Source organism: Eumetopias jubatus, unplaced genomic scaffold (genome assembly GCF_037043125.1).
Source record: "Eumetopias jubatus isolate StellerSeaLion01/CBP00866 unplaced genomic scaffold, mEumJub1_p1.0 scaffold_10, whole genome shotgun sequence".
Classification (NCBI taxonomy): Eukaryota; Metazoa; Chordata; class Mammalia; order Carnivora; family Otariidae; genus Eumetopias; species Eumetopias jubatus.
The window spans coordinates 54,715,511-54,741,874 of record NW_028274816.1 but is presented as its reverse complement, the minus strand read 5'-3'; the positions used below and the strand labels follow the sequence as shown (position 1 = coordinate 54,741,874).

The 26,364-nt window shown below is 52.0% G+C and overlaps 1 protein-coding gene across 2 annotated transcripts; it reads right to left on the bottom strand.

Annotated features, from left to right (window-relative positions):
- Positions 1-86: 86 nt before the first annotated feature.
- On the bottom strand, positions 87-26,215 carry RELB (RELB proto-oncogene, NF-kB subunit). Of its 2 annotated transcripts, none has more exons than XM_028087893.2 (11): positions 26,075-26,215; positions 25,041-25,088; positions 19,428-19,774; positions 10,904-11,061; positions 9,456-9,547; positions 9,162-9,293; positions 7,506-7,610; positions 3,982-4,197; positions 3,170-3,238; positions 2,971-3,048; positions 87-899 (listed from the first exon to the last, which is right to left on the bottom strand). In XM_028087893.2, exons 1-11 carry the CDS (start codon positions 26,127-26,129, stop codon positions 508-510), a joined length of 1,692 nt encoding a protein of 563 aa, XP_027943694.2. In that variant the 5' UTR covers positions 26,130-26,215; the 3' UTR covers positions 87-507. The 2 variants fall into 2 exon arrangements, with proteins under 2 accessions (XP_027943694.2, XP_027943692.2); XM_028087891.2 differs by lacking the exon at positions 26,075-26,215 and adding an exon at positions 25,208-25,400.
- Positions 26,216-26,364: the final 149 nt, after the last annotated feature.

Below are 26,364 nucleotides of genomic sequence, written 5' to 3'. Positions count from 1 at the left end.
GAGGCGGAGCCGAGGAGTTCCCGGAGGGATCCGGCGTGCGGGCCCCGGGGTGTTTCCCCAGCGGAGAAGAGACCAGACTCCAGAGGCTCAAAAACTCATCTTTATTTGGGAAGACTCAGAACAAACCACCTTTACCCCCCACCTTCAAGCTCGGGGTAGGAGAGCTGAGGATCTGCACCTTTCTCCCATATGTACACTCCAGAATCCGCCTGGAGAAGGTGCCCCCACTCGTGGGGGCTGAGGCAGCTTTACAAGCTGGTGCGTGGGAGCCAAGCCCCTTTTCCTCTCCGGACTCGGTTTTCTCATTTGTAAAATGGGCTCAGGGGAAACCGGTGCTACGGAGCTTCTCACCAGCGCTGAAGATGTCCCAATCAGAAGGATGAGGAGGTCGGAAGACTGACCAAGGGTGGCCCAAGGATGGAGGTGCTGGACATCCTGGTTGGGTTTGCACGGCCCCTTCCACCTCCCTTCCTCCCCACCCAGCGCCTCTCCTCCAGCGCCTCGGGGCTACGTGGCCTCCGGCCCTGGGGACAGGAGGCCTCCCCCAAAGCCCACCTCGCGGTACTGGTTGGGGAACATGTTGCTGCCCACAAGGCTGGCAGTGCCCCCGTCCCCGGGGCCTGGGGCCTGGTATGAGTCCAGCGTCATTGGCTCGGGGCCGGAAGGCTCTCCAACAGCCGGCCCGACAGCCCCGTTGCCCGTGACGACAGCGCTGGCGAGTGGCGGCGCGGGGGGCAGCATGTCCAGCATGGTGAAAAGTGTGGGGGCCGCAGCGTCATCGTAGGCAAAGCCGTCGTCCAGGAGGTCCGGCCCACCGGGGGGCTCCAGGCCGGGTAGGGACACGGTGCCAGGGAAGAAGTCTGTGTCCGGCAGCAGGGCTGACTGCGGGAGGAACGGGCCTGCAGGGATGAAAAGGCAGAAGGAAGTAGGGTGGCTTTAGCGGCGACTTCTGGCCACGCTCTAACACCAGTGCCCTGATAGTACTAAATGCATCATCACTGTGGCCTCCTTTAATCCCAAGGAGAACCCCGAGGTAGGGACTATCACCATTCTCGTTTAATAAGCAAACTGAGGCAAAATAATTCAGTCACACATAGCTGGAGTGTTGTAGCACCAGGGTTCATACCATGCTCCTGCAGGGCTGGGGAGTTTTTCCAAAAAATAAGGAAGTTGAAGAGGCTCTAAAGTCCCCTCTCCCCCAAATTATAGAGGCCACCCAAAGAGTGAAATCCCCACACACGGGAGACCCAAATGAGCAGTCACCAGTCCCCACACTGGAAGATAAAATTATGTGTCATTAGGAGAGTCTCTCTCTGAGACAAGACAAATCTCACCAGCAAAGGCATATTATGCTTATCTCAGAAAGGGACCCAGGGCTGCTGGGACTCTATTTTCCAGCCTCCCTTACAGCTAAATGTGGTCATGTGACTAAGTTCTCCTGGCTGGAAGGTGGGCATGATGGCTCGAGCTTTGGCAGCCATCTTGGACCGTGAGATGGAAACTATGAGTTGAAAATGGCAAGAGCATGCTTGGGTCTCTGATGATCATACAACCTTCAAACCATCCCAGGACTATTTACCTCTGTTTAGCTGAGAGGAGAAATAAACTTCTAGCCTGTTGAAGCCCCTGTTAACTTGGGTTTTACTATGAAAGCAGCTAAACATGATCATCACAAATGCAGGTGGCATTCTTGTCTGGCAAGTTCCTAAGATCTGAGCACTAACTCTGTGCCAGCCACTATGCTAACTAACTGTGTCATATGACCTCACTAAATTCCAAAAAGGACCCTAAGAGGTAAGGTTTCCATCTGACAAATGAGATCCCAAAGAGGTCACACGATGGCTAAATTCAGGCCTCAGAATCCAAACTTGGTCTGATTCCAGAGGCCATGCCCCTAACCATTATACTATCACGCCAGAGCAGCTTTTCCCCAAGGATGAGAGGGGCGGGGGGCCTTTAGGCACTGAGAAATTGGGGTGATGGAGGAGGTAGATGAATGGCAGGTGGCCAATGAGGAGAGGCTCTGGAAACGGGATTGAAGGCTGGTAAAGCGGGCTAGGATTGGTGGTTGCTATAGGTGGAGCTCTGGGCATTGGTTACCAGGTGCAGTGGATAGGGGGAGCAACAGGTGATACTTGAAACCTCCCGGGTGGGACTGGCTGGAGTGGTCCAGGCTCAGCAGACTCTGAGTGGTTGGCTGTTGGCGGGTCGGCTGGGAGCTGGGACCCTGCAGTAGCTGGGGTATTGGGGGGCAGCATTCTTAGGGCTAGTGGTCAGCAGGTGGGGAGGCTTCTGATGGCAGCCAGATAGGGCTGCAGTCCATGGGAAGTGGAGGCTGGCGTGTGAGTTGAGATAAAGGTGTGGGGAGAACAGGCCAGAGGGTGGCTGGGCTAGACACAGGCTCTGAATTAAGGTTGGCTGGCTCTGACAACCCCTCCTGTTTATCTACCATCTATTCCCTGCTACCCATTCTACATAGTGTTTCATCCCTCATCTGTACATGTGCCCAGGTACAGCTCCCAGCTCCACCGCAGACTCGGTGACCTCAGCTAAGAGACTTCACCTTTCTGGGCCTCGGTTTCCTCACCAGTAAAACGACGGTGGGGGGGAGTGATGCGATTTAAATTCAATGAGTAAACATACAAACTGCACTTATGTGCCCGTTATATAGTGTCTGTAAAAATAAATTCATTAAAATCTAAAAGGTCAATGAGGGAGGTATACGGTGAAACTTCTCAGAGGAGACCCTGAGGCTCTGAGAGATGGAGCAACTTGGTGAGGATTGCACAGCAGGGGAATGGCCCAGCGGAGATGGGAGCCTCCAGACTGTGTCCAGAACTGTTCTTTCTACTTCATGCTGCTGCCTAAGATGTGAGTTCCTGGCCTTCGGGGAGCTTTGGTGGGGGGACGCTGAAGAGGGCAGAAGCAGGGCTGCAGCTCACCCTCAGACCCACCTGAGCCATGACTCACCTGAGCTGGGGTTGGGCAGGAAGTGATCCAGGAAGGCTGGCTTTTTCCTCCGCCGTTTGCTCTCGATGCCATGGGGGTCTGAGGGAAGGCAGAGATGAGGAACCCTGGACCCTCAGAGCCCCTCCTCCCCAGCCTAGGGCTTAGCCATCCCCTCCCAGGAACCTGGAGATGAGTGTGGAAAGGGGCAGAGGGGACACACCAGAGCTGTTCAGCTCCCCGAGGACGTCAGGCATCCCCCGTTTCCGCTTCTTGTCCACGCCATAGCTGTCTGTTCAGGAGATACCAGGGGCAACAGTATCCATCAATAATAATAATTAAGAATTATAGAGACCATTAGGAAGTCATTGAGCTGTTCTAGTTCTTGGCCAACTAATGCAAATAGATGTCCATATCTTAATCAGAATGAAACCCAAATCCCCTTCTAGCCACATTGGCCTCTTTGTTTTTCCTGGGACACTGCAGGCACAATCCTGCCTCAGGACCTTTGCACTTGCTATTCCAGCTGCTTAAAACACTATTTCCCAATTCCCCTGGAGAACTGCTTAGTCATCCCCACATTCTCAGCTCAGCCGTCCCCCTCCTCCAGGAAGCCCTCCCTCATCTCTAAGCCTGGGTCAGATGCCCCCTCTGAGCAATCTGAGTCCCCTGAGCAATTCCATCCCCACTAAAGGACTGTGAGATTTATGAGGGCGGGGCTGGGGCTATCATGGGTCACTGCTATGTCCCCAGCACCACCCAGTACAGGGCCAGGCATGAGCAGGCATGCTGAGGGGAGAAATAATCAAATAGTCCCCACATGCCATCAGATAGGTACTATTACTTCCACTTTACACAGGAGGAGACTGAGGTTCAGAGAGAGGCCAAGGTCACACAACCAGTAAGAGGTGGAGCCAGGAACTGAACCTCAGTCTGTGCAGTTATGAGCCTGCATTTTACTTCTGCCTCTTGGCCCCTCTAGGCCAAAGACCTGGTCTCTGGGCAGCAGGGGTCACCCAGGATTGCCATGGTTACCATGGTCCCGAGGCAGGTACGTGAAGGGCAGAGGCTCACTGCAGACCCCATCCGTAAGCCGCTGCAGGAAGACATTCACGGTCACAGGCTCAACGATTTCCAGGTCTTCATAGGGCGGTGTCTTGAACACAATGGCAATCTGGCGGTGCACATCGGCCTGGGAGAAGTCAGCCCGGCCTTCCCAGGAGGCCCTGCTAAACACCACCGATATATCCTCTGGCGGGAAAGTGGGGACATCAGCTGAGCCAGGACACTGGCCCACCGGGCCCCCAACTCATTCAGCCTCCCCCCAAATCAATATTGATATTCTCTTTAAAAAAATACATATACACACATATATATATTTTTTAAGTTTAAATACATTTCAGTGAGCTCTGTGCCCAACATGGGGCTTGAACTCACAACCCCAAGAACAAGACTTGCACTTTCTACTAACTGAAATAGCCAGGTGCCCCCAATATTGATATTCTTGAGAATAAAACTAAGAGGGGCACCTGGGTGGCTCAGCTGGTTAAGCGTCTGACTCTTGGTTTCGGCTCAGGTCATGGCCTCAGGGTCATGAGATCGAGCCAACCCCCCCCCCCCCACTGCTTGGGCTCCATGCTCAGCGGGGAGTCTGCTTGAGATTTTCTCCCTCTCCCTCTGCCCCTTCCCAACTCAGGCATGCACGCATGCGCTCTCGCTCTCTCTCTCTCTCTCTCTAAAATAAATGGGCGCCTGAGTGGCTCAGCTGGTTGGGCAACTGCCTTCAGCTCGGGTCGTGGTCCTGGGATCGAGTCCCACATCGGGCTCCCTGCTCTCAGGGGAGCCTGCTTCTCCCTCTGCCTCTGCCTGCCACTCCCCCTGCTTGTGCTCTCTCTCTCTGTCAAATAAATAAATAAAATCTTTAAAAAAATAAATATTTTAAGATTTTATTTTATTTTAGAACGCAAAGTACTAGCTTCATGCCTGGCGCTCAGAAATTCTCAGTCTATGCTAACTCTTTGTAGTGTAGTTCTTAGATAAGTAAGATCCTGTCTCATCTTAACACCAACTCATTTTAGGGATAAGGAAACAGAGGCTCAGGGTGGTGAAATCACCGGTCCGAGGCTGGACAGTGAACAAACGATGGAACAAGACTCACATCTGCCTCTAGTTATTCGCACACATGTGGAACGGTTTCCCTGCTCTGGCCCCAACCCCCAGGACCCTAACCATCTTCTTGGCATTCCTCAGATCTTGGCTCAAATATCATCTCCTCTGGGAAGCCTTCCAACATGGCCAGCCCATATCTGGTCTTCCTGTTGTTTTGGTGCTTCCATCCAGTTTTAGCGTTTGGTCTTCTTCCCTTTCAGCAGAACTCACACTTGTAATTTGTGTTTCTTTCCCTACCCCCCTGAACTGGGAGCCCTGCAAGAGCAGAGCCCGGGCCTGTTTCTGTCCTCACTATGTCCCAGCACTGCCTAACACAAGGGCCCAGCGCAGAGGAACCACTCAATCTCCATTTGCTCATTCACTCAAAATTTTATAAGAACCTCCACTCCCGGGCACATATCCAAAAGAACTGAAGACAGGTGTTCAAACAAAAACTTAAACGCAAACGTCCAAATGTTTGTAGCAACACTTTATGATAGCCAAAAGTTGGAAACCACCCAAATGTCCACCAATTTACAAATGGAGAAACAAATTAGACATCCATACAATGGACTATCATCCCGCCATAAGAAGGAATTAAGCACTGATACGTACTATCATGTGGATGATTCCTGAAAACATTAAGCTAAGTGAAAGAAGCCAGCCACACAAGGCCACATAGTGTAGGATGCCATTTATACGAAATGTCCGGGAGAGGCAAATCCACAGACAGAAACAGATTAGTGGTTGCCAGGGGTTAGAGGAGGGAAGAAAATGGAGTGAGTGCTTATATAGCATAATGGGGTATGAGGTTTCTTTCTGGGGTGATGAAAATGTCCTGGAACTAGGTAGCAGTGGTGCTACAACATTGTGAGTGTACTAAGTGCCACTGAATTTACACTTTAAAATGGTTTTAAAAAATTTTTTTAAAGAGTGAAACTTGTGGCCCCCCAAAAAAATGAACAAGTAAAAAAAAAAAATATTTTTTCCTGAGAACTTCATGGGTGCTTGACCCTGGACTGGGTAGTTTGGGGGAAACAACTGCTCACCATGAGAGCCCTGCCTCATACAACCCAGTGGGGAGACAGACGTTAACTGTATAATCACAGAGCATGAGAAAGGATGGGAAGGGATCCCTGAGGCTGTGACAGGTTCTCCCACTCTGTTCCCCTCCCGCCCCATTGGCCTTGCTGTTCCTCCAACAATGAGACCTGCTACCACCCCAGGGCCTTTGCACTTGCTGTTCCCTTTGCTGAATTACTCTTCCCTATAGAGACTCACATGGATGCCTCATGGCTCCAATGGCATCTCCTGACAGTGGTCTTCCCCGGCCCCACTGAGTAAAATTGTGCCCACAACCCCTCCAGCCATTCCTCCCTATCTCCTTTCTCCAAATACTACTTTTTCTCCATCTTCCTGAAGTTTTTTTCAACCTCTTTCTTTCTTATTTTTCCGGAAGAATGATTATGAGCACAGACCATTCAAATCCTGTCTCTTCCTGCCTCCGTGTGTGACCTTGTGCAAGTTACTTAGCCTTTCTGTGCATTAGTTTCCTCATCTATAGAAGGGAGGTAATAATTGGATCTACCTGATAGAACTGTTAGGCAATCAGATGATCTAATAAGTGAGGTGTAGAAAGTGCTTATAACAGAGCTTGGCACATAGTAAGAGCAAGATACATGTTAGCTCTTTAACACCCTTGGTGGTGATGTTATTTACAATAGAGTCACAGGATAAAAAATGCAAAGGATACAGAAAAGATATATACAGTCAGAGGGAAAGCTCTCGCCAGCCAGGTAATGCAGGGTGCACCTGTTGTTGGCTTTATGGTGTTGCGGTTGTTTTAAGTAGGCTCCAAGCTGGGCATGGAGCCTAACGCCAGGCTTGAACTCACTACCCTGAGATCAAGACCTGAGCTGAGATCAAGAGTCAGAGGTTTAACCGACTGAGCCACCCAGGTGCCCACACTTGTTTTTTTAAAACCCTATTTGAAGAAGGGGCATTTAAACAGACATGAATGAAGTGGAGGAGATACTTCTCCCATTCTGTTTTCTTCATCTCCTTATCAAGTCACCATAAAGCATTTATTTATGTAATTGCGGATTTTAATGTCGGAGTCCCTCCCCCCCAACCCCAGCTCGTGGTGGGGAGCCCTGCCTGGCACCCAGCATGGCCATCACACAGGGCTCTCCATCTTTGTACATGAACCAGTGAGTGAGGAGCTCCGTGAGTGAATGAACCCATGGGCTGTTGCAGTCTGACTCCAAAACCAGAGTTCTGGATCCTTCCACTGCGCTGCCCGCGTTAACCAGCTCTGTCTCATGCTCCCACCCTCCCGGGCTCCCCGGCTCCCGCGCGCACGGCAAGCCACCCGATGCCACTCCACCCACACGCTGTCCCAGGTCCCTCACCTTTCTGCACCTTGTCGCACAGCAGATAGAGCTCCTCGCCACCCGTGCACGGCCCGCTCTCCTTGTTGATCCGGCAAATCCGCAGCTCTGACGTGTTTGTGGACTCTGTGCAAGCGCAGGAGGGAGTGGTATGTTAAGAAAAGAGGAGAATTCAGTCATCAAACCCTCAGCAGGTACCCCGTGGGTGCCCACCCCCCGCCATGCAGACATGGGAAATGGGGAAGCCGGGGCGTCCGATCCTCCCCGGGACCGTGGTACGGGGAGAAAAAGAAGATGTTCAGAGGGGTCAGTGGACAGTCGCGAGTCCTCCATGTGAGCGTCCCGCCAAAGGGAGACCATCAGCCCTCAGACGAGAGTTGGCAGGGTCAGGGATCAAGACCCTTCTTAGACGAGGATCAATGGCCTGAAACGCATAGTGGAGACCCGTGGTTTTGCCTATCTAGTAGTCCTGGCCCTTCTTCTGTTAAGAGCCCCTCTATTTCCCTTCTGGGAAACAGCCCCCCCCCCCCGCCCCATTTCAGTCCTGAGGATCGGGTAGGGCGGAACCCACTCCCTAGCTCAGCAGTGATCACGTGCCCCCAAACCTGACCAATTAGAGCATTGCCTCCCTCTGGCCATAGCTGATTGGTCAGAGAGGAGCACATGACCAAAACCAGGCCAATGAGAGCCCTGAGACTCCAACCAAAAATACTGGGTAAGAGAAGCTCTCTTTGGGCATCTGGGGAGAGGTTCCAAGCTGGTAGGATATAAGCCTAGAGCTGCATACAGTCATTTTGCTCCCACCGTGGGAGCGCTGTGCCAAAAATGACTCTAACTTGAAGAAAGGATAGCTGAGAGCTGGAAAGAGACGGATCCCTAATGACATCACTGAGCACCTGGATACAGCCAGACCTGAAGCACCTCACGACCTCTGGACCTTTTTAGTTACTGGAACAAACAAATTCTTCTTTTTTTCTCCTTCATCCCATTTGAATTGGAATTCTATCACTTGCATACATGAAAGCCGTGGCTGGATTAACTTCCCTCCCCATTTTGAGGCTTGTGGCTGCTAAAACCTAACAGCCATTCCCAATCTCTTCTTCCATGCTCATCTCCCTCTGTAGATGATGGAAACCCTAACTAAATACTTGCTTTTCCAGACTCCCTTGCAACTAGGGGCTGCCATGAGACCACGTTCTGGCCAATGAGACAGAAGCAGAAGTCTACCAGGGGGATTCTGGGGAATATATTATGTTCCATATAAAAGAGAAAAAAGTATCATTGCTCATGCTGCGTCTTCCCTAGAATTGCCTAGTATAGTGGGACAGGTTGTGCACTCTACAATACAAGGAGGCCTCATTTCCATGGGCTACCTGATAAATGCTGACCACTGGAATTGGGCAGTGTACAGCCTGCACACCATATAGGGTGACACTGCCCCTCATGCCTTGAACACAGACATGATATCTGAAGCTGTGGCAACCAGCTCACAACCAAGGGAATCACAGAGCTCAACCACTGCCCTGATATTGCTGAGCAGCTGAGTCAACACGAACAGACTTAATAATGAGACAAATAAAAATAAAGAACTCCCTGTTCGTCCATGCCATCATACCTGGGCCTTTCCAGGACCTGTGGCCAACAACAATCCTAATACGCCCAGCACCTTAGACTCACTCTTGTCATAGACAGGCTCAGAGAGCACAGGGTCCATCCGGCGCATCTGTCCCTGCTGGTCCCTATATGAAGCCTGGAAGCAAATTCTCACAACATTCATGTCCACCTCTTGATGGTTCTTCAGGGAGCCGGCTGTAGGAGAGATATGGGAAGGCTGAGGGTGGGGGATGGAGATGGCAGAGAGGGCTGGGGAGATAGTGGCTACCGGAGAAGGGAGAAGGGGAGGGGACGGGGTGGCCGAGGGCATGAGGGGTTCAGGAGGACATGACAGTCAGTTTAGTTTCTGGGACTCACCGTTGTAAGGGTCGATGCCCAGCTGAATCTTCCGCTCAATGGCGGCCTCGATCTCCTTCTTCCTCACACACTGGATGCCCAGATTGTTAAAGCTGAATGGGGAGGGGGGAGGAATGGGTGAAGGGAGGTACTCATGAAGAGGCAGGTCTAGCCCTAACCCACAGGAGGACTCCAGCAAAGATGCTGCCTCGGGGCTCACAGTCTCAGGAGCCCCAGCATTAGGAGCGGCCTGGGGTTTCAACCTCTCAGGAGTGTTGGGGATTCTCCGAGAGCACCTGGGAATGCCCTTCATCTTTACCACATGAAAACACTAGCCCACCTCCTTTATAATAAGAAAACTGCAAATTAAACATCAATGCGATGCCAATTTTTAAAAAGCTCATCAGCACAGCAAGGATCAAAACGTTTGGTGACGTTCTCTACCGGTGAAGTTGTGAAGAATCAAGCACTCTCACCCACGGTGGGCAGGACTGTAAATGTAATCAGCAGTTACATACCGGAGGACAATATGGCGGCATTCATTCATTCCACAAATATTTCCTGAGCACCTACTGTGTGCCAGGCAGCATGTGGGGGCACACAGCGGGGAACAAAAGAGACAAAAATCCCTGCTCTCATGGACCTTACACCTTGGCTAAATTTATAAGTCACTGAAAGTTTACAGAGAGTAAATCACTGAAGTTAGAGCCAGCGAGTTCATCTCTAGGAATTTATCCTAGAGAAGAGATGATATATACGTAAAGCCATGCATTTAGTAACAGGGCCACAGGAGCTTGGAACCATCCTAAGGGCCCATTACTAGGGGGGCTTGTTCAATTAACGGTGTACAGCTGTGCATTGGAATACTATGCAGCCAAGAAAAAGGATAAGGCAGCTCTAAATGCTTACAGGAATGATCTCCAAGATGTACTGGAACATAACAACGAGGTACAAATGTCTGCTACCATTTGTAAGGGGAGAAAAAATATACATGCATAGCATATTTGTAATTGCCTCCAGGAAGGACCACGGACAGCTGCACAACCAAAGGTGGAAGGAAATTTATTTTTCACTGTACGGTCTTTCTGAACCTTTTATTTTTTTATTTATTAAAAACGTATAAATTATCAAGCGAAAGAAAGAATGATCTTGCAGTTAAGTCAGGTCTGGAGTCAAATCCCTGCCCTGCCATTGGCTATCTGTGCTCCTTTATGCTTCCAAGTCTCAGTTTCCACCTCGACAAAATGGGGATGAATACAACTGTGTGTGAAGGTGTGTGCAGCAGGGGGCCAGGCCCAGGCACGCCCCTCCACCCCCCGCCAGGCCTGGCCTTGGTCTCTCCGTCCAGGAAATGCAGTGGGGAGAATCTGGCCAAGTGGCCCCTTGCCCTAAGGTCTCCCTGGGTGATCTTCAGCCCCTCCACATCTCTGTGACCTGGGGTGAAGGGTTGGGGGTCAGGGGTCGAGTACCTGTGCCGGGGGCTGACATGAGGCCGGAGCCTCACCCTGCAGACGCCGTCGGTGCAGTCTTTCCCCACGAGGCTGTGGGGGTGGACTCGGTGAGGCCAGTCCTTCCACACCAGGCAGGCGGTCACCTCCACCTCCCGAAGCCCTCCACAATCCCGGAGCTGCAGGGAGACAGGTGCATTTTGGGGGTCCCCTGGCAGACACCTGCACCCATCCAAACTCCCTGGGGCTTCCTTTGATAGCTCCCAACCTTCTTCCCCAGGATGATGGAAGGGGGTTTGCTTAAGACCCCTCTGAGATCCTAAACCAAAGGCTTCTGGCTGGTGGCCTGGGAGCCTCATAACAGGATAGCTGCCCCACAGATATGCTTTCTTTGGCCACTATGAGTTTTAAAAACTTGGATGCACACAGGGTCTCCAAGGACCGCACACAGAGAATTTACTAATGACCAGGGGAGGAAAGCACCTTCACAGTGGAAAATCCACTGGACACCACCTAAATCAGGTGATCAAGGTCAGCATCACCAATACAGAGTCAAAATGATCTGGGCAGTCTGACAGGGTGCACTGGGAAGGCACGACATCACTTCTGCGACAACCCTCCGGGAGTATGTCACCCGAATCTCACCGTGATTCCTCAAATGAGCCCAAATCGCGGGTCATCGGGTGAAAAAAATCAGTGTCGTGAAAGACAGTAAAAAGATGGGCAACATATTTCGGTGAAAATCAAACAAATAATATATTCTGACCTGGCTGGTAATTACACAGTGTATATGTATGTAAAAATGTATAGAGCTGTACACGTAAGATTTGATCAATTGCAACTTGATTTTTAAAAAGTTGGGGGGGGAGGTGGGAGAGGTCAGAGTGACATGACAACCAAATGCAACATAGGATCCTTAATCGGATCCTGGATTGAGGAGGAAGAAACAACTATAAAGTATGTTCTGGGGACAACTGGAAAATTTAACACTTTGGGTGATACAATGGGATATCTTTACTTTTCCTAGGGATGCTAATAATATTGTCACCACACGGGAGCTTATTCAAAGGAGGTGCCCACTAAAATATCTAGCAGTGAAGTAATATGATATCTCCAACTCACGGTGCAAAGAGTTTAGCAAAAACAACGTGTGCATTTGTCTGTGTGCGCGCATGCCCATGAGTTTGTCCAGAGGAGCATGACAGATACAGTGAATGTGGCAAAACGTCAACTGGCAAATACAGGTTAAGGGCACACAGGTGCTCACTGTACTATTCTTCCCATTTTTCTGTAATTAAAAAAATGTTTCATCCAAACTCATCAAAATGTATGCATTAAATATGTGCAATTTTGTATATATACATTATACCTCAATAAAACTTTTTTTAAAACTACAAAAAGAGCGGAAATTTTTGTTCAAATTTGGGGAAAATATGGAGCCTGCTTTTAAAGAGTATGAGACAGGGGCCCCGGGGTGGTGCAGCCAGTTAAGCATCCGACTCTCGGTTTCGCCTCAGGTCAGGATCTCAGGGTCATGGGATCAAGCCCCATCTCCTGCTCCCCGCTTAGCTCCGAGTCTGCTAAAGTTTCTCTCTCCCTCTCTCTCTCAAATAAATAAATAAATCCTAAGAAAATAAAAAAAAAAAAAAAGGGCGCCCGGGTGACTTAGTCGGTTAAGCGTCTGCCTTCGGCTCAGGTCGCGATCCCAGGGTCCTGGGATCCAGCCTGGCATCTGGCTCCCTGCTCAGCTGGGAGCCTGCTTCTCCCCCCTCTCCACCCCCCATTCCCCCACCCCGCTCATTCTCTCTCTCCTCTCTCAAATAAATAAATTAAAATCTTAAAAAAATAAAAAGTATGAAACATCTTGTTATTCCAGATTTCTAGATTCTATTTTTTTCAAGATTTTATTTATTTATTTGTCAGAGAGAGAGAGAGAGAGCACAAGCAGGGGGGGCGGCAGGCAGAGGGAGAAGCAGGCTCCCCGCTGAGCAAGGAGCCCGATGCGAGACTCAATCCCAGGACCCTGACTCAATCCCAGGACCTGACATCATGACCTGAGCCAAAGGCAGACGCTTAATCGACTGAGCCACCCAGACGTCCCATCCAGATTCTCTTTAAAGAAAAAGGTAGGGGTGCCTGCATTCATGAGGTCCCAAGCAACTGCCACCTTTATCATGATTCCCTGGGGCTGTGCCTGAGCATTTACACATGGAAATAAAGGTGCTTATTATGCTGTATTGTTTTCCTTTTATTTCTCCTTCATATTAGGGCATTATGGATTTGGGGGATGATTATGAGTAGAGGGACATAATATTGTCTATAAATACCACTGAGTCAGATGGGGTTAAAGCTATTCATTTAACCAGCTCCCCACTGCAATATTAGGAGATTCAGAAAAGTTCAGAGTCAACAGTCTCAGGATTCATGAGAACTGCAGGCCTGAAAGCTTCTCATCTTTAAGATGTCACAGGAGGCCTTGGGATAAGCCAGACCTGATACCAGGCTCTATCACTGGCCATCTGCATGATAAACCTCTCTATTCCACGTTTATCTGTAGAATGGGTATTATTAAGTACCAGGCACAGAGGAGTGCTTAGTAATTACTACAGTAAACTTGCTGGGTGCCTCTGAGCAAGTAAGTTCCCCTCTCTGAGCCTCAGTTTGCCGCTCTGAAAGATAGGAATAAAAATCCTGAATCCACATCCAGACGAGGTCATCCCCTATTATTGGATATTTACGGTTCTAACTCTCTGAAATCAAAACTGACACCGAGCCAGAAAAACTGCCCGGAAAGACATAGAAGTAAACTGTTGGGGAAAACACAGCCTCAAAGTATCACCCCACAGATAAGTTACTCATTACAAAGAAAAGCTGTCCCCTTACAATGAAGAGCCCCACTGGGCACTCGCTCTTATGGGCTAAATTGCCATCCCCCTGCAATTCATATGTTGCAGCCCTAAACCTCAGGACCTCAGAATGTGGCTGTATTTGGAGACAGAGTCTTTATTTTTTTTAAAGATTTTATTTATTTATTTGAGAGAGAGAATGAGATAGAGAGAGAGAGCATGAGAGGGGGGAGGGTCCGAGGGAGAAGCAGACTCCCTGCCGAGCAGGGAGCCCGATGCGGGACTCGATCCCGGGACTCCGGGATCATGACCTGAGCCGAAGGCAGTCGCTTAACCAACTGAGCCACCCAGGCGCCCTGGAGACAGAGTCTTTAAAGAGGTGATTGAGTTCATGAGGCCATTAGGATGGGCTCTATCCAATCTGTCTGGTGTCCTTATAAGAAGAGGTCGTTTGGACACACAAAGAGATACCAGACAAGTAAGGACACGGTGACAGGGAGGCCGTCTGCAAGGCAACGAGAGAGACCTCGGAGGAAACCAAATCTGCTGACACCTTGATCTTGGCCTTGCAGCCTCCAGAGTGCTAAGACAATACATTTCTGTTGGGGCGCCTGGGTGGCTCAGTCGTTAAGCGTCTGCCTTCGGCTCGGGTCATGGTCCCGGGGTCCTGGGATTGAGCCCCGCATCGGGCTCCCCGCTGAGCGGGGAGCCTGCTTCTCCCTCTGCCTGCCGCTCCCCCTGCTTGTACCTGCTCTCTCTCTCTCCTGTCAAATAAATAAATAAAATCTTTAAAAAAAAAATACATTTCTGTTGTCCAAGGCACCCAGCCTGTGGTAGTTCGTTACGGCAGCTGGAGAGACTAATACACCGCCTTAACCACAGGATCTGACGCCACATCACTGAGAGTGGGACAGACTGCCGCCCCACGTCTCCTGGTGTGAGACACCGAGAAGGCCACAGCATCACCACTGGGGTGTTCCCGCCAAAACACACAACCTGATCTGATCCGGAAACAGCCAACAAACACGGAAGGTGGGACATTCGACAAAACATCGATCCTGTCCTCTGCAAATGTCCACAACCCCAAACATGAAGTCAGATGGAGAAACAAACTCAGGTCTGAAGACACTAAAGACATCTGTCTTCGTCCGTGTGGGCTGCTACACTAAATACCGTGAACTTGGATGGCACGCAAATGACAGCAATTTCTCTCTCACAGTTGGAGGTTGGAAGTTGAGACAAGGGTGCCTGTGTGGTCAGGCTCCAGTGAAGGCCCTCTTCCTGCTGGACGGGGCCCACAAGCTTTCTGGAGTCCCTTCTATAAAATCATCCATCCCAGTCATGAGAGCTCAGCCCTCATAACCTCAGCACTCCCCAAGGGCCCTCCCTTCTAATGCCATCACACTGGAGGCTAGGATTGAGGGATACATTTTAGGGGGACACAAACATTCAGACCATGGCAAGACCTGCCAGCTAAACGCAGCAGGTGATCCTGGACCAAATATTAAACAAGTGAACAACAAGAACAACAGCCCTCAAGCGTATTTGGCGGAAGGGAGGAGGGCCTGGCTGCCTCAGTCGGTGGAGCGTGCAACTCTCGATCTTGGGGTCATGAGCTCGAGCCCCACGTTGGGTGTAGAGATTACTGAAAAATAAAATCTTTAAAGAAAAAGAATATTTGGGGGTTAATGAGCATATGGATTTAATATCAGATAATATCCTTGGAGGAGTATTAAGTTTCTAGAGTGTGGTGATGGTATTATGATTACACAGCTCCTACATTGTTGGAAAACATCCTTGCTCTTGAGGGACACACACCAAAACATTCTGGGCGAAGTATCATCCTATCTCCAACTGACTTTCAAATCTCCCTCTATAAAGGTCTATGTAAAGGGAGAGAAGGACATGAAGCAAATAAGGCAACAGGCATGTTTACTGCACTATTCTTGTCTATTGCATGTAGGCTTTAAATTTTTAAAAAGAAAAAGATGGGATACAAAGTTGAAAAAAAAAAACAAAAACCCTGTCAGGGGCGCCTGGGTGGCTCAGTCGGTTAAGCGTCTGCCTTCAGCTCAGGTCATGATCCCAGGGTCCTGGGATTGAGCCCCATGTCGGGTTCCCTGCTCAGCGGGCAGTCTGCTTCTCCCTCTCCCTCTGCCCCTCCCCACCTCTCTCTCACTCTCGCTCACCCTCTCTCTCTCTGCCTCAGATAAATAAATAAAATATTTTTAAAAAATCCCCTGTCAATTGGAAAAATAAACAAAATCCTTAAAGATAAATAAGGGGCTATGAAAATGCCCCTCAATGCATCACCCTTGTCCCATTCCTGAAAATCCGGTGATGGAATATACATTTCAAAGTAAACAATTCTTTTAACCAGAATGTTCTGCCCTGCGTGCTGCTTTTGGCCACAATGTCTAGAGCCAAATCAAATAACAACCACCTCGCTGAGTAAAGAGGGAGCCTCTCCTCTGGTGCTGGTCCACCTTCCTGGTTTCCTCATAGTATCCTACAGGAGCCGGGAACTCCAACCCCATTTTACAGATGAGGAAACCGAGGCCAGCAGAAGCACTGGACTCGCCTCAATTCATACAGCTGGTAAGACTAAAATCCATGTCTTTCTGACTCTGAAATGCATATTTGTAACCACTATGTTGACTGCTTCCTGCAGGGTGGGGGAAGGACAGGGTTGCTCTGTTAGTAAACCTATGAGGACAAATCCCATCGAGGGAGAGGAAGAGGGAAGCAGGAGACCTCATATGAAGGAGTTTGGACCTGGGGAGGGTGGTCAAGGAAGGCTTCCCGGACGTGGGCTGAGGCCTCACGGATGAGTACGGGGTGACCAGGCTTCAGGAGGAGAGCACTGCAGGCAGGAGGAACAGCATGGGGAAAGGCCTAGTGGCTGGAGGGTGGTGAGTGAGGAGGAGCTGGCTGGGAACTGGCAACAGGAGTCAGAGAGTGAGAGCCTTAGAGGCACAGGGAGGAGCTTGGGCTTCCTCCTGAGGGCACTAGGGAGCCAAGAGAGGGTTCTGAGCAGGGGAGTAGAGCGGATGTATAACTCAACAGGGCCCCTCCATCTGCCTTGTCGGGGGAAATTTAGAGGACACTGGGAGCCAATGGCCAGGGAGCAGCTTGGGCCAGAACCCGGGGCTAGTGGAATGATCAGTACCCAATTCAGACTCAATAAACACTTGGGCAAAGATCCAGAAGCACACGGAGGCTCTGTATCAGGGAGGCGCAAGGAACCAGGCCTCTCAGACACCAGCTAGGAGAAACAGTCGTGGGTACAACGCTCACAGAGGGCAATTTGGCAATATCTATCAAATTACCTTTGACCAGCAATTCCAATTCCAGAAGTTATTTGCATGACATGAAGGAAATAATAGATGAACTGAGTCGTTCTCTACAGCTTTGCGCAAAAGAGGTGACGGGAAACAACCTAAAATACCCACCAAGAGAGGACCTGCACAGTGAATTAGCACCCACCCATGCAATGGTTCAATGGTAGAGAATGGGACAGCTTTAAATAGGCTTATTTTAGCTGAGCTCCAAAATACAGTTTTTAAAGATTTTTTTTATTATTTATTTATTTATTTTTAAGAGATTTTATTTATTTATTTGTCAGAGAGAGTGCACACAAGCAGGGGGAGTGGCAGGCAGAGGGAGAAGCAGGCTCCCCCCTGAGCACGGAGCCAGATGCCGGACCTGGGATCTTGGATCATGACCTGGGCTGAAGGCAGACACTTACTCCACTGAGCCACGCAGGCGCCCCAGGGTGTTTTGTTTTTTTTTTTTTTATGTTTAAGTCATCTCTACACCCAACGTGGGGTTCGAACTCACAACTCTGAGATCAGGAGTCGCATGCTCTCCAGACTGAGGCAGCCAGGCGCCCCTTCAAGATACATTCTTAAGCAAAAAAGACCACTGTCAGAATAGTATATAGATTATACTCCTCTCTATGTACAAAGGGGGGGGCTGTACATACGTATGCACATATGCTCCTATATAATCATAAACTCCTCCCAGAAGAATACGTGAGATATTGACAAGAATAGTCACCTCTGGGGGTGCCTGGTGATGCAGTCGGTTGAGCCTCTGACTCTTGATTTCAGCTCAGGTCATGATCTTAGGGTCATGGAATCGAGCCCCGCTTTGGGCTAGTGCTCAGTGTGGAGTCTGCTTGAATTTCTCTCTCTCCCTCTCTCCCTCTGCTCTTCCCTTCCTGGCAGGCGTGTGCGCATGTGTGCGCACGCTCTCTCTCTCAAATACATAAATAAATAAATCTCTCGTTTTTTTTTAAATGGTCACCGGGGCTCCTGGGTGGCTCAGTCAGTTAAGCATCTGCCTTTGGCTCAAGTCATGATCCCGAGGTCCTGGGATCGAGTCCCACCTCACGCTCCCTGCTCTGTGGGGAGTCTGCTTCTCCCTCTCCCCCTCCCCCTGCTTGTGTGCGCTCTCTCTCTCTGTCTAATAAATAAATAAAGTCTTTCAAAAAAAATGGTCACCTCTGGGGGGCAACCTGGGGCCTGAGGGCAGGAGTGGTGAACTTTTGTTCAGTTTAATTTAAATTCTGTTAATATGTATTAATTAAATTAATTTACATTTTGGAAAGTTTTGAGCCATATGATTTAAAACGATAAAGCAAAATAAAGATGCATGTAGTGAAAAACCTTACCTGTACCTTATTCATTCAGCACTCCCCCCACCAAAAAAAAAGTCTTGACTTTTTTTTTCCTTCCAGGGTTTCTGTAGGCACATAGCAGCAAATACAAATACAGAATCTTATTTTCCCCCTTTTTTAACACCAAAGGTAGTATAATCCCCTACAGAGAGTTCTGTGCCTCAAAAAAAATTTTTTTTGGTTTATTAATAGATCTTGGAGATGGTTCCACATCAGTACCTAGGGGACAGCTTCATTTTAAAATCTTTCTGTGTGAACCGTATGTATTTATATTTATCTGCGCGTGCGCACACGCACACGCACACGCACACACGCGCACACACACACACGCACACACGCTTGGCTGCATAGGATTCCAATGTGTAGATAGATGTTCACGGATTATCCCACCAGTGCCCCGCTGATTACCTCCGCAGTTTCCAACTCTTTACACAACAAGGCTGCAGGGGATAATCTGGCACCTCCCTCTTTTCCACCCAGAGGCTGGCTTATCTACATCGTCAATTTCCTAGAAGCAGAATGGCCAGGCCTATGAGTCAGGATGGCAATAGTCCTAACACCAGTTCCATCTCTCCTGAGCACAGAGCATGTTGGAGGCCCTTGGCAGGTGTTCTTAACTCATTCACGCCTCCCGACAACCCCTGGTGGTTAGTTGTTATTATTATTATCCCATTTTGTAGAGAAGGAAACTGAGGCACAGAGGGACTGAATAACCAGCCCAAGGCTGCACAGCTAGTAAATGGCAGAAGAGGGATTCAGACAGGGCCACTCCAATTACTAGGGCCTCCCTTGTAGGCCACCCTGCCTTTCCCGGCAATGATGATTTTGATCGACACTGCCAAGTGCCCTGAAGGAGGCCTCTCCTGGAATGTCCTTTGGAATCCGGGGCCAGGTGAGAGTATTATCCGCTCCAACAATAGCAACGGCAATAATAATAACCGCCATGAATTACACGAGGAATACCAGCGCGCGGATCTCGGGGGCGGGGAGGCGCGAGACCCCCGGGCCCGGGCCTCACCTCGATGGCGGGCAGCGTCTTGCTGGCCTCGGTGCTGCTCTCCCCAAGGATGCTGCCGGCCGAGCGGCCCTCGCACTCGTAACGGAAGCGCATGCCGCGCTGCTTGGGCTGCTCGGTGATGACCAGGTGCGGCCGCGGCCCGGGGCCCGGGGCCGGGGGCACGAGCCGCCCCAGGGGGCAGCCCCAGGGCGGCGGCGTGGCCGGGGGCGGGGGCGCCGGGGGGCCCAGGGTGACGGTGCTCAGGGAGGCCGCCCCGCGAGGCACCAGGCGCGGCAGCCCCTCGCCCGGGCCCGGCTGCGCCCCCTCCAGGCCGAAGCCATTCTCCTTGATGTACTCGTCGATGATCTCTGCGGGAGAAGCAAAAAACAGGGGGTGACGCTGATGATAGAAGCAAAGGCCTGATGAACCCCAGCCCGAGACCTGTGCCGCCCCGCCTTTCCCCCATCCATTCATTTCTTCAAGACATCTTCCTTGTGGGCCGAGTGCGGGCGGGGCGGGGCGGGGCGGGGCGGGGGGGGGGCTCGGCTCCCAACCCCCCAAAAAGCCTCTACCGTCCTTGCAAACAGTTCCCCGGTTCTTGAGGCCAGACACGGGGGTCGGCCTGGGTTCTCCTTCTCCTGCAGCTTCGTGTCCACTCCCCTCCCTAACAGCACCTGCATTCACGTCTCCATCCCCTCTCACCTGGATAAAGGTAGGGCCAGGTAACAGGTGTCCCCGCCTCCTCCTTGCCCCCGTTTAATAATAACAAGAATAATAGCTGCTCTGCCCCAGCAGTTCCCACCTCGGCTGCACCACCATCCACCAAGCGCCCAAGCTGGAAGCCTGCACATCTCACGATCCCACAACTGTTCCCCATCCTTGAACTTCTTCCACCTCTTACCTCGAATATGTGTTTACATTCCCACTGCTTGTCCCCACACCCCTGGCTCCAGCCGGGTCCACACTCACTGTCTCCCCTCTGAACCACTGCTCCTGGTCCCCACCTGGCCTCCTCCAAGTCTGTCCCCCACGCATAGCCAGAGGTAGCTTACGTCAGACCCTGACCTCGCTCTGCTCAGAGCCCTCCCATGGCTCCCATCTCCCTTAAGAGTCGAGGTCAACATCCTCCCCATACAATACCTTCCCCAAACTCGATTCATCTCAGAAAAACAAACAAACAAAAACCCACACCCCTGACCCTGGCCACAGAGCCTGGCGTGGGCCATGGCCCTCTGCTGTCCCGGGCCTTCGGCCTCTTTTCTGTTGCTTGCTCCCAGCAAGCCTGGCCCTCTTTGGGGTGTTGTGCTTACTCCCCATCTGCCTAGTCCATGCTTCCCCCCATTCAACCCACGCTGGCTGGCTCCGTGTCCTTCTGGTCTCAGCTCAAATGTCACCTCCTCTGAAAGGCCCATCTAGTGTGTGTCTTCCCAGGCCATCTGCTCTTCTTCCTGTTATTTTCTCCACAGCCCTTAGCCCAATCTGACATGATCTTGTTCATTTATTCCTTTTCCTACTGTCTCCCCCATCAGAGTGTCAGCTCCAGAAGGGTGGGGACCTTGTTTGGTCCGTGGCTGAATCCCCGGTGCCTAGAACAGTGCCTGGCACGTGGTGGGTGCTCGATACAGTTCACCGAAAGAATGAACTGATGCTCACAGTAATAGCAACACTAAAGGCAGCTGACATGGGGAGTTTTTTCTAAGTATCACGTACTGCTGGTACTTTGGGAACAGGAACATTAAAATCCCCCAACAGTCCTACCCGACAGCAAAGAAGGCCCAGATCCCGCACTGTGAGCACTTGGACATCTCGCCAACCCCCCACCCCAGGCCTGCCCTGTGATACTTACCCAATTCATCTGTGGAAGGAAGAGAAAGAGAAAGAGAAAGGTGAGGTCCAGAAAGTGGTCAAGACTTTCATGTTTTAAGACAGATTCCCCAACCCCATCCCCACCTGGAACCCTCCCCCTTTCTCCCTTCCTCCATCCTGGGAAACTGGGCTCTGGCTCCCTGGGGTGCCAAACCCCAGCCCCTATCTCACCTTCTTGGGCTACCCTCCCTTCAGCTCCCAATATTGGGGCCCCAGGGTCAGGGTACCCTCAAGTGCCTTCTAAAAAACACTGAGGCCGGGAATTATAAAGCATCGTTGAGGATCCAAGGAAGCCAAGGGTCTTATGACCAGGAAAAAATTAAACATCCAAGATTCTAAATGAGATGTGGGGGTGTTCCCTCCCTAAAACCCACCACAGAACCCCACTGGGGTCACTGGCTAGTATCTGAAGATCCAAGGACACTGACCCTTCACCTCCAGGCAATCACCCGCTCTGCATCCTGGCCCAGTCCCTCCAGAGTGCCCACCCACCATTCCAGATTTGCTCCCGGAGGGGACAGTAACAGCAACGCTGGGGAAGACCCTCATCACCTCCTCAGGAAAGCTCGGTCCTGAAAGGGGCCATGGAGAAATCGAAACAAACCTCCCGTCATTCCATAGACAGGACGAGGGGGAGGCCAGAGCGAGCCGGCAAGCCTGCGGTCACACAGCTAGGCAGGGCTGGCCAGGGCCAGATGTCCCTCCCAGGGTTGCCTGCCCCAGCCGCTGGCCACAGATGGATCAACGCCAGCCTGCCCCGCTCCCAGATCTGTCCTCCTCGTCCAATGCCCAGGGAGTGGCTCCTGGCAGCCAGACCTTTGCTCCTCGGAAAGCTCCCCTTATCTCATGTGATCTCTGAATTCAGCAGGGTAAGGGAAGATACCCCCACTTGGTAGCTGGGGACACTGAGGCTGGGACAGAAGAAAGGACAGGCTGTAGGTCCCTGGCAGGGCCAACCTCCGGTCACTTCAACTTGGAAAAACCCTCTTAGGCATCTGTGCTGGATGACCTGGAGACCCGAAGAGGAGTTAGACTTTGGGCCCTTGAGGAGCTCCCGGGCTGTAGGGGGAAACCGAGGCCCAGGCAGCGGTGGCCTGAGCTTCGGACTGCCTCAATTCCAATCCTGGCTCTGCAACTTGATAACTGGAGGACCCCGAGCCCCTCACTTCACTCCTTTGTGCCTTGGTTTCTCCATCTGTAAAATGGACACAGTAATAATGCCTCATTGGGCTGCTGTGAAAATTAAATGAGCTAATACGTGGGAAGCACTCAGAACTGCCGCAGTAGTAGGTGTTGCGTAAGTGCTGGCTGCCAGTGGATAAAGTGTTGGGAGACATAATTTTATGGACTTGGGTAACCAACCCGCTTTCCCTCTCTAGAATTCAGGCCCCCTGTCTATAAAATGAAGAGGGTGACCGACCTGCTTTCAGAGCATGAAGCGTCGAGTCACACAGACGCTGGTTCGAAGCCTATCTGTCACTCACTCACTGTGTAGCCTCGGGCAAGTCTCTCCACCTCTCTGAGTCTCTATAAAATCAGGCCTGAGCTCCCATCTCAAGGTGTGAACATGAGGATTCGGAATCACACAGGTAAATTGCTTAGCACCGTGTCTGACCGCCCTGGCCCCTCCATGAAGTTTAGCTAATAGCCTTATTATCTAAAAATCCCCTTTCGGGGGCGCCTGGGTGGCTCAGTCCGTTGAGCAGCCGACTCTTGATATTGGCTGAGGTCATGATCCCCCGGGGGCCTGGGATCCGGACTGTGTCAGGCTCACTGCTCGGCGAACAGTCCGCTAGAGGATCCTCTCTCCCCCTCCTTCGCTCTCTGCCCCTCCCCCTGCTCACTCGCTCTCTCTCTCAAATAAATAAATAAATCTTTGGGGGGGAGAGGGAAATCCTCTTTCAGCCCGTAGACACTGGGAACTTCTCCTTATTTAGGGCTCAACTCGAATAACACTCCATCCCACCCCAACCTCCCACACAGACCTGCCACCATCCAGGGACAGGCAGGACGGGCCGTGCGTGAGCAGAAAACCAGTTATGTCTTTCCTGCCTCAGGGCCTTAGCACAGCCTGTTCTCGGCCAGAATGCTCTTTCTCCAGTTCTTTGCATGGCCTCCTCCGCCGCCTCCTCCTCCAGGTCCCTGCTCAAATGTCACCTACTAGATAGGCCTTCCCTGCCCACTTTATCTAAGATAGCCCCCTCGCCCCTAAGATAGCTCCAGTCACTCATCATTACATACCTTTGTTTTACCATTTTCGTGGCGCCGGTTAGGATTTGGTATGACTTTGTGTTAAGGGACTCTTATCTGTCTCCTCCTGTAGACTGTGAGCACCTCAGAGTAGGGGACATGTCTGCCCCATCTCCACTGTATACCCAGGGCCCAGGATGCGTCTAGCCTGTCAGAATGAGGGAGATTTTCCCCTCCCACTCTGTCACAGCATTTAGTTCTCCCATCCTAACACTGCTGTTAGATTTCACTGACCCCAAGACTTCTTCAGAGCCTTTATCACATGTGATGATCCACATTTAATTTATTGCCTACGCGCCTGCCGCTCCACCCAGGTAGGGAAACCATGAGGGCAGGGTCAGGGCTCTCTCGGTCACCGACGAGTCCCCAGCACTGCCCAGCACAGGATGAGGTACCGAACAGGCGCTCAATAAATATTTATTGAAGAGATGACATCACACATTATTCTCAATTGAAACCAGAGATCTTGGGCCAGAAAAAACCTCAGCCTTGTTCCTGCCCAGAACCAGTGCGTAGGCAGTACCTGTCCCCAGTGCCATGCCCCACCTTTCCCTATTGTCCTCACTCTCTGTTAGAGAACTGGCAGAGCCTCCTCCACAGCTGGGCCAGCACTGCTGGGGTCCATCCCAAGATTCTACCTCTGGACGGAGGCCCAGCCCCAGCCCACTAGGGGCTGAGTCTTCATGGTAGCAGGACTCAGTCCCTGCCTTCCGAATCCCAGCAGATTTATAAGAGAGAGGATGTTGTCATTTAGCCATGATTCTGCATTTTCTTGGGCGGCACTGAACTTTGGACGGCACTGGCTCAGGGACCTTCCCGACTAGTGGTTCTCAGCATCTTTTGGGAACTTGCTAGAAACGCAAACTCTCAGGGCCGATCCCAGGCCTACTGAAGCAGAAACTCTAGAGGTAGGGCCCAACAATCTGTTTTAACAAGTTCCCTGGGTGACTCTGGTGCACACAAAGGTTTAAGAACCACTGTTACGGGCTGTCTGATAACAATAATAGTAACAACGATAATAATAAAAACGAGCTATCAACAGTTAACACTTACGGAGACTTTACTGTGTGCCAGACACTGCTTTGGAAAGTCTGCCTGTAGCCGCTCATTGAATCCTCCTAATCCCCCGGCAAAGGAGGGCAGTGATATTATGTCCATCTTACAGATGAGGAAAACTGAGGCCCAGAGAGAAGTGATTTGCAGGCATTCACAGAGCGAGGAGGGCAGCAGCATGTCATTATTGCCCTCTGCACTAACATGGCAAATCTCTAAAGTGGACTCCTCTTAGAGGGTGAGTAGGTGGTTAGTTTTACCTGTCCAGCTCCTAACCACCCGGGAGGTAGAGGCACCTGGGGCCCCCATCTCAACGGGCGGGGACGAACACAGGCGGTCAGAGGAAAGCTGAGGTGGACCTGGGCGAAACCCCAGACAGAGGCGTGCCCAAAGCCACCTCCACAGGATTCCCCCCTCCCCCGTCCCGAGCGCGCGGGTGGGCCGGAACTGTGGAGAGCTGCTCACCCGTGGTCCTGGAAACGGCGAGCGAGAGCGAGGAGAGGTCCGCGGACCCTGCAGGGAGGGAGGCATGTCTCAGGAGGTGACGGAGATGCAGCGGGAGGACCCGAGAGTCTCCCAGGCCCCACCCCGTTCCTCTCCTGGCCCCGCCCCTTCGGATCAGGCCCCCTCACCCTTAACGCCCGCAGGGTCTGGCCTTGCTTCCTTCTCTAACTTACGGACCGGATCCCTAGTTTCTGTCATTCTCCCCACCCTGCACCACACTCAGGCCGCCGGCGCCTTCTCTTCCTCAAGGTCGGGTCCGGAGGAGCCCTTCCCAACCTCAGTTAGGAAAGCCCCCACCCCGTCCTTTCTCTCAGGGTCGACCCTACCCCTTCACTTTTTCAGTGTCACCCCGTCCCCTTCTCCCTCTCAGACCCTGCCACTTCTCTCCTGAAGCAAGCCCCACCCCCCCTTTCTCCTCCGAGTCAGGCCCCGCCCTGCTTTTTTCGGAACAGGCCCTCCCCCTTTCCCCTGCCCGAGTCAGGTCCCTCCCCCTTACTCCGAGTAGGACCTTGCTTCCTTCTTAGAGTTAGGCTCCGCCCCCTTCTCGCTCTCAGAGTCAGGCCCCGCCCCCTTCGGTGAGCCAGAACCCTCATTTTCGTCCACTCTGAGTCTGGCCCCTCCCTCGTCTCGCCCTCTCCGAGAGCCTGGCCACGCCCCTACTCCGCAGGAGCGGCTCCCGCCCCGCCTTCTCTGAGTCAGGCCCCGCCCCTCCCTCCCGGAGTCGGGCCCCGCCCCCTCCTTTGCCTCAGGGTCAGGCCCCGCCCCCTTCTCACTCTGTAGTGGGACGCCTCCCTCTTACCTCCGGCTGGACCCCGTCACTATCTTCTGCCTCCTTCCTTCCCTCTAATACACTGTCCCTGGACACTGAACCCTCAGCCTCGCCCCCCAAAGCCCCTAGACTCCTGTAGGAACCCCCAGCCTACTCCGGGGCGCCCAGAACCCCCGCATCTCCAGTCCCGCCCCAGACTCCTCTCCTGAACCCGGGTCCCGCTTACCCAAGGCCCCCAGCTCCGGCGCAGCGGACGGTCTGGCGACGCGGCGACTCGGCATGGCCCGACCAGTGGGGACCGACGGCCGGGAGGCCGGCCCAGATCAAAACACACACGCGGGCAGGCCGGGCGGCCAGGAGGCACGGTCCGGAGGACGATCGCGGGTCGGACGAGCGGCGCAGGGGCTGGGGCCGCAGGCCGGGCTGGACGCGCGGCGCCCGGGGCTGCGGGGGGCGCCGGGCCGGGCCGGGCGGGCGGCGGGCGGGGGCGGGGCGGCGGAATTCCCCGGCGCCGCC

What these genes read in the sequence shown, in the direction of transcription:
- RELB (XM_028087891.2), bottom strand. Translation starts at nt 25,277, where the DNA reads ATGACAGAAACTAGGGATCCGGTCCGTAAGTTAGAGAAGGAAGCAAGG. An exon ending in CGCCGTTTCCAGGACCACGG is followed by an intron (nt 19,775 to 25,040) that starts GTGAGCAGCTCT and finishes CTTCTCCCGCAG; the next exon opens with AGATCATCGACGAGTACATC. An exon ending in CATGTCAGCCCCCGGCACAG is followed by an intron (nt 9,548 to 10,903) that starts GTACTCGACCCC and finishes CTCCCCATTCAG; the next exon opens with CTTTAACAATCTGGGCATCC.